The sequence below is a fragment of the Mercenaria mercenaria genome, chromosome 2 (assembly GCF_021730395.1).
Source record: "Mercenaria mercenaria strain notata chromosome 2, MADL_Memer_1, whole genome shotgun sequence".
In the NCBI taxonomy this organism is placed as follows: domain Eukaryota; kingdom Metazoa; phylum Mollusca; class Bivalvia; order Venerida; family Veneridae; genus Mercenaria; species Mercenaria mercenaria.
In genome coordinates, this window is record NC_069362.1 from 13941537 (window position 1) to 13953651 (window position 12115).

The 12115-nt window shown below is 34.6% G+C and overlaps 1 protein-coding gene across 1 annotated transcript in view; it reads left to right on the plus strand.

Moving 5' to 3' along the window:
- Positions 1–10763, plus strand: part of LOC123563244 (uncharacterized) — a 48591-nt gene extending 37828 nt beyond the window's left edge. Inside the window, exon 14 of the mRNA XM_045355932.2 lies at positions 2919–10763. Within this exon, the coding sequence (XP_045211867.2) occupies positions 2919–3223 (305 nt within the window). The 3' untranslated portion in view covers positions 3224–10763. The remainder of the gene's footprint in view (positions 1–2918) is intronic.
- Positions 10764–12115: the final 1352 nt, after the last annotated feature.

Genomic DNA, 12115 nt, shown 5'->3' on the forward strand with positions numbered 1-12115 from the left:
GTCAAAAACTAGGTCAGTAGGTCTAAAATTATTAAAATCTTTTGACCTCTCTAGAGCCCATATTTTTCAATGGATCTTCATGAAAATTGTTCTGAATGTTCACCTTGATGATATCTAGGTCAGTTTCGAAACTGGGTCACGTGCGGTCAAAAACTAGGCCAGTAGGTATAAAAATAGAAAAACCTTGTGACCTCTCTAGAGGCCATATTTTTCATGAGATCTTCATGAAAATTAATGAGAATGTTCACCTTGATGATATCTAGGTAAAGTTTAAAACAGGGTCACGTACCTTCGAAAACTAGGTCAATAGGTCAAATAATAGAAAAACCTTGTGACCTCTCTAGAGACTATATTTTTCAATGGATCTTCATGAAAATTGGTCAGAATTTTTATCTTGATAATATCTGGGTCAAGTTCAAAACTGAGTCACTATATCAAATAATAGAAAAAACGACGTCATACTCAAAACTGGGTCATGTGGGAAGAGGTGAGCGATTCAGGACCATCATGGTCCTCTTGTTTTTAATTTTTACCTTGCACAAGACAATTGTATACTTAAAATGACCAAACGATATCAGCCAAGGGAATATACAAAAAAATGCATTTCGTATTGAACCCATTTTGAAAACAATGTAAGTAAATTATTGTTTAATTAATTCGGAAACCTCACAATAAAGTCCAGTGACTGTCCTGCAAACATTCTAATTTCAGTTACCATTTAATCCAATTATTGCGACTAGCGGCAAATTCAAAACTTGTAAGGACGCCGCGTGTTAAAACCAAATTATTTGAACAAGATCAATAAATCAAACCTGGTTTGTCGAGTGTTGATTATATTACGTAAATACACAATACTATCTTAATCAAACGTGACTGAAGCATACTACTCAGTCGTGTAGTAATTGGTAAATATTAATGATGATTTCATGTATTTTCTTTTTATTGTATCCGTCAATTAACGGAGTTAATTAACAACTATAGATCATGGAAATGAAATAATTTGTGTTTTTGCGCGTGAATGTGCCGACGTTAATCTTAGTCACAGGCGATTTTCCTGTTTATTTCCAGTTTTTAACACTTTTATTCTTTATGTCTGTTCGCTATAACCGAGGGATTATCCATTGATTTTCTTACATTGGGACTGGAAAAAGTGTTCCTTATAACTGAGTGTTCCTTATAACCGAGTTCTCTATAACTGAGGATTTTTACATTAAATAAAGAATGAATTAGATAGGGGAATTGAAAACTGTTCCTTATAACCGAATGTTCTTTATATCCGAGTTCCTTATAAGTGAGGTTTACTGTATAATTATTATTACTGCCCCACTTTTTGGTAGAAGCCCTTTTGTAATCACTCTGTATGTCTGAGCATATGTGGACACCTTGTGTGGTCCATAACTTTGAAACTATACAGGGAATTTCAAATTGCTAAATTTGCACACAGTGACAGAGGATATTGACAGGAAGTGCATTATATAAGTAGCATAACTCTGCCTTGCTTACTTTTTTTAATTATCTCTATAAATTTAGTTGTCAAAGCCATAACTCTTAAACAAGAAGAACTTTTGATAGGAATTTATTCAGACTGCAAACAAAGATAGAGAACAATAAGGGAAATGGACTGTACAAGAACCACTACACTTTTTACTTAAATTTTTAATTATCTTCCTTTATTAAATTTACTCCTAACACATTTGTTCAGGCAATAACTCCAACACTATCATATGGATTGATGATCACCCTTCGTCTGTTGTCCCTCGTCTGTCCCTCATCCGTCTGTAACAATAGATCTTGGATTCTATGATGAATCTGTCAGATCCAATCATAGGTTCCGGAGTTACGGTTCCTGATTAACCCCAGAAAGTGTCAAAAAAATTTAATTTTTACCTTGTGAACATGACAGAAGTGACATTTTACATTCAATTTTTACCACACTTAAACACAACTTAAGTCACAGTAAGATCTTGATTCTTTTCAAAAAAAACGATCTAGATTCCATTTGGGTTTTACAGTTACTGCCCTTAAAAGAGGCAAAATTTTCTATTTTGGCACTTTCAACCATATAAAGGTTTCATTTATAATACAGTTAATCTTTTCTATATAGACTGCCCTTTTAAAATAGAAAAAAATGAACCAGTCCCTCAAAACAGCCAAAATATTATAAGATTCTTTCACTGGTTGTAGGTGCAGATGGGAATTTCCGGCCTCGAGGGTAACTGTTTAGGCAGTAACGAGGTTCCTAATGAGTTTACGCCCTAAACAGTTACCTGAGAGCCGGATATTCCCATCTGCACCTATAACCAGTGACAGAATCTTTTTCTTGCATACCGATATCAAGATATAATAATAAAAATAAAATCAGCCGAACGGCTTTCTTTTTAGAACTATTTCTTATAGAAGCGTATTTAAACAAAGCGCGGGAAATCAACGTCCGTAAACAGAAAAGACGTCATGACGTTTCAAAAGACAAATAACAATGTTTAGTTCCGGTTTTGTTTTATCAGTTCCAGCGTAACGTTATGAATATTTTATAAAATAACCTGTTTTGAATCGAGAAATATACTATCAGGAACAAAGAGGAACTGTCAAGGTATTGGATTTTTATTCCGTTTTTCGAAATAAAATATAAATGACTACATAAATCTTCTACATATATGTAGTTCGTAATACCTCATTTAAAGCACAAGAGTCATCTTACACCCCGGGGTGTAAGATGGATTTTTCCAGCACCGGTAAAAATACCGGAAATCCCCATCTGGTATGCAAGAAACAGCTGTTATGAACAGCTCTTAAGAGAGAAAATGGTGAGCTCAAGGCAGGTTTAACAGCTGTAGTCTTTCCTTTATTCAAAAATGGTCTTTATTGAACAGTATGACATTTAAAATAAATTACTTACCATTATGTAAATTTGCTTATAGGTATAATAGGTGATGTGGATGGTGATGGTAACCTTGATTACATAAGTGTCACATCTACCGTAACCATGTTGTATGATCAGGAGTATTGTCACCAGGGAATGACAGCTGAACTTGTTGTACAAAAGGTTAGTCTAGAAAAGGGGCTGTTAGATGGAACCTTTCAGCAAGTGCCTGTGAAAGCAGAAACTTCCATGAAGATGTCTGGAATCAATAGTCCAGCATTAAGAGAGAAAACATTTTTGCCAATGTCACAGCAAAGATGGAGTCAATATTTTGGAACCAAAGACAAAAATGTCTACGGATAGTCATAATGATGAAACTGTTTTCTATAAGATACCTGTAAATATATATATATATATAAAGTGCCAATTCTACTTGCAAATTGCCAAAGGAGAATGCTTTATTTCAGCATTGTTTTTGTTAATTGTTTTGTGCACATAAGGAAAGGCTTTCGGCACATTTGTTCAATCAGTAATGATGCTATATATGATAGAAAAAAAAACATCAACCCAAAAATAAATCCAGCACCCATTTATTATATGTACAAGTGTGCCGAATGCCTGTGCACAGAAGCACCACTTGCTCAAGCATGGCTGGCTAGAGCTCTAGGGCAGACTTAAGCCATTTTTGTGGACCCAGGCCATTAACCCTTACCCTGCTATAGATCTATTATAATAATGAGCTTGCCCATCTTTCAGTTTAATTTGGACATCATATAATGATAAGGAGTAACCTTACAATCTCTGTGTTTGGTAGCTTGAATAATTCAAGCATATTGCTAGTCCCAATGAGATTTTGAGTGATCAGTGTTTTAACGACAGTCAGCAGTATTTAGCAGCTTCGTTTGTGATTATACAAAATACAGAAATCCTTTGGTTTCTTCCACCTTTAATAGCTTGTTGGGTTGTTTGATTTTTTGTAGAAATTTGATGTTGTGACTTGTTGTTTCATTTTTAGCTCGACTATTCAAAGAATAGGGGAGCTATCCTACTCGCCCCGGCGTCGGCGTGAGCTTGAGTGTCACACAAATGTTAAAGTTTGCGTACCACCCCAAATATTTTCAAAGTCCATGGAGATATTGCTTTCATATTTTGCATACTTGTTTACCATCATGACCCCAGTCTGTAAAAAGGAGGAGGTAACTCTATCAAGTATTTTGACTGGATTATGGCCCCTTTTCGACTTAGAATAACTGTTAAAGTTTGCGTACCACCCCAAATATTTTCAAAGTCCGTTGAGATATTGCTTTCATATTTTGCATACTTGTTTACCATCATGACCCCAGTCTGTAAAAAGGAGGAGGTAACTCTATCAAGCATTTTGACTGGATTATGGCCCCTTTTCGACTTAGAATAAATGTTAAAGTTTGCGTACCACCCCAAATATTTTCAAAGTCCATTGAGATATTGCTTTCATATTTTGCATACTTGTTTACCATCATGACTCCAGTCTGTAAAAAGGAGGAGGTAACTCTATTAAGCATTTTGACTGAATTATGGCCCCTTTTCGACTTCGAATAAATGTTAAAGTTTGCGTACCACCCCAAATATTTTCAAAGTCCATTGAGATATTGCTTTCATATTTTGCTTACTTGCTAACCATCATGACCCCAGTCTGTAAAAAGGAGGAGGCAACTCTATTAAGCATTTTGACTGAATTATGGCCCCTTTTCAACTTAGAATATGCTTATTGTAATGTTAGAATTTTACTCATTGCTTATATTATACTATCAAGCACTGAGAATAGTCGAGTGCGCTGTCCACTGACAGCTCTTGTTTCTTGTTATTTTCTCTTTTTTTGTTTTTATATTTTTCAAGTCTTTAGCTAGTTTTGCTTCAGGCTCAGTTTTGTATTTACTGAGTATTACTACAAGAATTGACATGTATTTATTTTCAATAAAGAACAAAGTGTGCACAATTATTGCTTGCGGCATATTGGGAGTTTTAGCCTGCTTATACAAATTCAGAATCATTCTGAATGTTATCTGGGTGTTAATGATTTTCCCTGCTGTAAAACCTGAATGTCACTATTTGACAGTAACTGGTGGCCAAAATTTAAACTGAAACTGGAGGGATCATATTTTTTATATAATTTATAAATGTAGCTACTAGATATATTGAAATATTGACAGAGTTCTAAATACCTCATGTAAAAAAAAATGAAAAGAAAAGACTATTACGAAATCAAAAGTTTTGTTAACTCGGGTTTGATTTGTGATAAAGTGAGTAGGTTGTCAGTGGTTTGCTGTATAGTATGAAAGCTAAGCTTTGATGGTATATGTCATGCATGTTAGTTTGTAGGGATGTGATATTATTGTCCTAGTGAATCATTTAAAATACATTGTAATTTGTTGTACAAAGATATTCTGTTGATGTTTTTGTACCATTGAAGCATAATGTTTTCTTGCCCATATTTCAAAAAAATTATTTTTTGTGAGTTTGCACATCAGCCTCACAATGGAAAATTGCCATTGGTCAGTTGAAAAAAGTCTCAGAAATAGCCAGTCAGATGCTGGCACTGTGACACGTTTCCAGACTCACCTTTAAAAGCTGTGACACTTACGTTTATGTGGAACATTTTAAGGCTGTTAACGAATATAGTTCTGAGCACATTTTGTTCACTAGTATCGAGTTCATAAAATGAAGAAAATACAATTATTTAAGAAGTAAATGTTAAAGCTCATGCAGATGTGTTTGTATTACTGTGTTATACAACTTGTGTCAGATTTGGCAGACCCTTTGTCACATATTTGGTAGAACTTGTGTCACAGATTTGGCAGAACTTGTGTCTCGGTTATGACAGAAGATGTGTCACAGATATGACTGAATTTGTGTCACAGATTTGGAAGAACTTGTGACAGACTTTGCAGAACTTGTGTCAGATTTGGTGGAACTTGTGCTCACATATTTGTCATAACTTACCTGATTTGTCAGAACTTGTGTCACAGATAAGGCAATACCTTAGTCAGATTTGGCAGAACTTGCATTAGATTTTTTGGAACTTGTGTAAGCAGCTCCATAAAGCAGTGGATTTTTTCCACAAGTTTTTTTTTCTAAACCACAAAAGGTTTTCTAATAGAGTAATTAAAGGATTGGAATGATAAACTATTCCTCTTTATCAGCATTATAAATAGCATTGTTAATGTTAGTCTTTATTGTGTTTTGTTACATTTCTTTTCATTTACACTTGTTTAACAACGTGTTTTACTTTCTTAAACCAAGTTAAATCAAATTGAATTTTTTTTTGACCATGTTAACATGTATGTTTTGTTGTGAAATATATGTTATATACTTGCTTTTCAAGCATATGTGATATTTTTTAATTGTGTGTATAAGTTTTGTGATGGAATGTATATTATGTACTGGGACAAAACTTATGGACAGTGTAACTCTGTAATAATCTTGTTAAAGCGGTTATACACAATAAAATGTTTATGATTACTACATGTAGCACATCATCAAATGCTCATTGACAGTGTAGCCCGCCCACTTAGCTCAGTAGGTAAGAGCGTTGGTCTACGGATCGCGGGGTCGCGAGTTCGATCCTCGGGCGGGGCGTATGTTCTCCGTGACTATTTGATAAACAACATTGTGTCTGAAATCATTAGTCCTCCACCTCTGATAATTCATGTGGGGAAGTTGGCAGTTACTTGGGGAGAACAGGTTTGTACTGGTACAGAATCCAGGAACACTGGTTAGGTTAACTGCCCGCCGTTATATGACTGAAATACTGTTGAAAAACAGCGTTAAACCCAAAACAAACAAACAAACAAACAATTCATTGACAGTGTTAAATATAAACAGTTAAATGCTGATGTAAATACTAATTTTCAAACTCACTTATTACATATCCTCACCTTAGTGCAAAAAGTCACTTACTACATTGACATATGGAAGCAGTTAACCTGTTCTGGCACTGATGTGACAGATGATTTTAGTTTATAAGCAGATTCTTTACATAAACATATTTAAACATGACTGCAATTGCAGCTTCCACTGTTAAGCAAGATCTGTTTTGTAATCAGGAGATTTTACTTTGTTCCCTTTTTTAGCCCGACTTTTCGAAGAAAATGTAGAGCTATTGCACTCGCCCCGGCGTCGACGTCAGTGTTGGCGTCGGCTTGCCGTTGGTTAAAGTTTTGATAAATTCAAATATCTTTGTTACTATCAAAGCTATTGACTTTAAACTTAAAATATTATTTACTATCAAAGTCTACACCAGGAGAAACAATCCCCATAACACTTGATTTGAATTTTGATAGAATTATGCCCCTTTTTACCTGAGAATTTTTTGTTAAAATTTTTGATAAAGTCAGATATCTCTGTTGCTATCAAAGCTATTGACTTGAAACTTAAAATAGTTATTTCCTGTTAAAGTCTACACCAGGAGACACAATTCCCATAACTCTGATTTGAATTTTGATAGAATTATGCCTCTTTTTAACTTGGAATTTTGGTTCAAGTTTTTGATAAAGTCAAATATCTCTGTTACTATCAAAGCTTTTGACTTGAAACTTAAAATACTTATTTACCATCAAAGTCTGCACCAGGAGAAACAATCCACATAACTCTGATTTAAATTTTGACAGAATTATGCCCCTTTTTAACTTAGAATTTTTTGTTAAAATTTTTGATAAAGTCAAATATCTCTGTTACTATTAAAGCTTTTGACTTTAAACTCAACATAGTTATTTAGTATCAAAGTCTACACCAGGAGACACAATTCCCATAACTCTGATTTGAATTTTGATAGAGTTATGTCCCTTTTTAACTTGGAATTTTTTTACTGGCAAAGCTCTGATTCAGAGTCAAGCACTGAGAAAAGTTGAGCGCGCTGTCTTACGGACAGTTCTTGTTTATGTGTATGTTTTCATTGCTTGAAAGGCATGTGATGTTTATTTAAGTGTAAATTCTAGCATTCCATTTATCATAAATGTTTTTGTATATGTTATGGTAACTTGTATCTTTTATTTAGTGGGTGAATTTCATGTCAAGGTTTTAGTCTGTCAAAAATGTGAATTAGTGTATATTTTAGTTTTTACATTTAAGTATTACGGTTTGTGTATTTTTATGCCCCCAAAGGGAGGCATATAGTTTTTGAACCGTCTGTCAGTCTGTCGGTCTGTCAGTCTGTCCGCAATTTTCGTGTCCGGTCCATATCTTTGTCATCGATGGATGGATTTTCAAATAACTTGGCATGAATGTGTACCACAGTAAGACGACGTGTCGCGCGCAAGACCCAGGTCCGTAGCTCAAAGGTCAAGGTCACACTTAGACATTAAAGGATAGTGCATTGATGGGCGTGTCCGGTCCATATCTTTGTCATCGATGGATGGATTTTCAAATAACTTGGCATGAATGTGTACCACAGTAAGACGACGTGTCACGCGCAAGACCCAGGTCTGTAGCTCAAAGGTCAAGGTCACACTTAGACGTTAAAGGTCATTTTTCATGATAGTACATTGATGGGCGTGTCCGGTCCATATCTTTGTCATTCATGCTTGGATTTTAAAATAACTACGCATGAATGTGTGACACAGTAAGACGACGTGTCGCGCGCAAGACCCAGCTCCGTAGGTCAAAGGTCCTAAACTCTAACATCGGCCATAACTATTCATTCAAAGTGCCATCGGGGGCATGTGTCATCCTATGGAGACAGCTCTTGTTTTTTATTTTTTTTAATGAAAGTAAAGAATCCATATTTTCATTGTATAATTCTGTTAGATCTGTCTGAATATAAAATATTTTGAATATTTATTAACCTTATTAATGCTAGATGTACAGGGCAATATACCAAACAGTTCAGACTGATGATACACACTTTTAAATTTAACCCTTTAAAATAAGAAGTGAAAGAAAGTTTTGGATCAGTCCTACATACAGTATTGAAAGTGGCAACTCAAATTAATTTCTTTACCGAAATTTCATGCCGTTAAAATGGCCAAAGGCATTGTATAAATGCTGATTTGCCAATAAACTGAAACTGATTAAATGATTTCACAGTATATTGTATGAATGAACAACAGTTCTAGGGTGAAATAATATTTTGTTTTATAATGTAATATATAATAGTATTTTGTTTAATTGACAAGAAAAGCTGATTTTCCAGAATTAAATGCATCTGTTTCAGTTTGTTACAACAGATTTGCCCTTGTTCCAGTATGCTGTATGAAAATTGCATCAGAAACTAAGGGTATATGCAAGACATATTTGCCATTTCTGATAAAAATACATACCTAGGATGTGAATATTTTACTTTTCATTAATTTATTTGAATCAGGGTTGACAATATTACATATCCTTAAGTTTTCTTAACTTTAGGTTTGATTTGTGTGATCATTGATCTAGCGGTGGAGACAGACACCCAACTGGAAGATTATAGGTTAAACCCAAATTGGTATTATGACTATGAACCTCCATACGACACCAGTTTTGGGTTTTCCCAGGAAGGTGACCCAAGTGATTTGAATAAGCTTCCAGCTTTTGTAACAATTGCGCTAAAATGACATTGTATAAACTTTACTAAATGCTTCTCAGTTTGTGATAAATGTATTTATAATGAAGGTTTTCCTTGGGAGCATGCAGTGCCATGCACCACTAAACTTCTTATGATTTTATAAGATTTAGAAGGCAGAGACAGAGTTGCCTAACCTACAAATCCATTATTGGTCTTTTGTTTTACATTTTCCTTTTCTTTTTATATTTTTGACAATTTTTGTATATATACATATCTTAAATTCATTGTGCCATTGCTGATGTTTTGTATGTATTTTTTTTCAATTAAGTGTTAGTTTTTTTTTGTGCCCCCACCCATCCAAATTATTTGGAGCAGGGACACTTGGATTATTTGCCTTCTTTATTCTGTCTGTCCGTCCGTCCATATATCTGATTTGTGTTGTGTATAGCTAAAAAATATTTTACTTAAGTCTTAAGAGTCATAGGATTGTTATTCAGCATGTCAAGCTGTGCCACTGGGGTTTTGTTTGTGATTTCATTCAGTCATACCAGAGTTGTGGCCCTTGACATAGGCAAAAATATGCATAGGACATAAAGTTTGTTTGACATGTATTTCAAACGGTATTTGGCATAGTGTCATGAAACATTATAGGAATGTTTTTCAGCATGTGAACTTGTCCAGGCCCCGTGTTCACAAAACATTTTTCGGTCTCAGCTGAGTTTGAGTTTGAAATTTCAATAACAATTTTACTAAAGCTTCAAGACTTAATTCCAATTTAGACTGACCATCAATACTGAAAGGTCATTTGAAAATAGTTATTAACTTTAAATTTAGCTTTAAAATTTCATTATCAAACTCAGCCGAGACTGAAAATGTTTTGTGAACACGGGGCCAGCTCAGCCAGACCAAGAATTATGACTTGAAGGACTTGAAAGTTTGTGTTGCACGTATTTCAAATTGTGTTTGACCTAGGGTCATGAAACATTAAAGAAATGTTGTTGGGCATGTGAAGTTGTGCTCCTGGAATTTTGTTTTGTCAAACCAGAGTTGAGGCCCAGCTACATATAAAGGAATTTGAATCATGCTTATACGTCTTTATTGCAGTGTTTCTTGATGATGTTTTGTAGTATCCTTTTCCCCCTGTCTCCTAAGGCTAACACCCTAGCCAAAGGTAATGTGGAAGTTTACTTTGTCTTGCATTGTCAAAGAGTAACATAATATTATGACCTTACAGTGTCGGGAAGTGAGGGCACCAGTGTCCTGTGGATACATATCTACTAATTAGTCATTGCATTCCATTTACTTTTGTCAGTGATTTTCTTTTCTGAAATATTTTTGAATGTTGCTTGTTGCACTTACCTGGAATAAAAAGCTTTATATTTTTCTATATTTTGAGTTCCATTTTTATATACCAACAATTTTAAGATTTTTAAAGATTTTTTATTGAAGAGTGATTTTCTCACTTCTTCATTTAAAGTCGATGTCCTGAAAGAACAGAATACAGTCTTACAAAGTATAAAGTTCTTCCTAACAATTAATTATCTCAAAAGTACAACCCATACAAAGAAGCTCTAGCTAACAAAAAAAAAATAGAATATTGTTTATCATGTAAAAACTAGCAGATAAAGTCATGAACATAGTTACCTTTCTATGTATCTTGTTTACATCAGTGAAATAACCAGACATTTCATTGTTCAAAAACAAAGATGTTTTGACCAGTTTGACTATATTTGATTTTACTCTGTTTAATCAAGAAAGCCTGTACTGATATGCCAACATGGAAATTTTTTACCAATTCCGAACTCTTGCTTGTGTATCATGGACATTGGACCTGCTAGGCTGAAAGTTGCACTTGACATATCATCTCGTAGTTGCATATTTTATAAAAAAAATCCTTCAGTATAAGCAGGGGACAGGATATCCTACCTAAATAATTACTTCTTTTACTGGACAACCTTGACCTTCAAATCCTGCAAGTTTTGCAATGTACATCAGGATTGCTGGGAACATTGGTGTCGATGATTGAAAAAAGAATATTCAAGGGATTATAGAGCTGAACTATAAATTACTGTCAACTGTTATTTGACTTTTGATTGCAATGAATGACCATTAACTTTAAGACCGAGTAAAATGAGGAGTTTGAACACTTCCCATAACATGACCTTGAAGCAGAATTGCTGAAAGTTGTATTTGCATATCATCTCAAACATTGTGCTGGTAATGAAGATTCCTTTAAAACGGCAGTGTGGACATGAAAGTCTGCCTGTATTACATCTGGCCACATTTTGAATGGACACAACTGAAAATTTTTGCACATCATTTCATTTTGGAGAACATTATTTTTTTGGCAGTTATTTGCGAAGAACAGGTTCGTTCTGGTACAGAATCCAGTAACACGTTAGGTTAACTGCCCACAGTTACGTAACTGAAATACTGTTGAAAAATGGCCAAAAACAATTTGAAACAAGCGTAGGAAGTTATATAATGGAGACTTAAATTAATGCTTCTTTTATCACACCTTTAGGGGCCTCTGTGGTCAGATAGTTAAGGTCCATGATTTTGAATTGTTTGCCCCTCAAATCCTCACTTTGGTTGTATAATTCTTCATGTGTGGAAGTCATCCAGCTGCCTTACTTAACGTGGTTGGTTCTATCCAGGTTTGGGCTTCATGATGGAATAATGCCCCGAGGGGCATCTGTTCTCTTCGTCCACCATCAAATGTTGAAAAAAATGCCACAAGG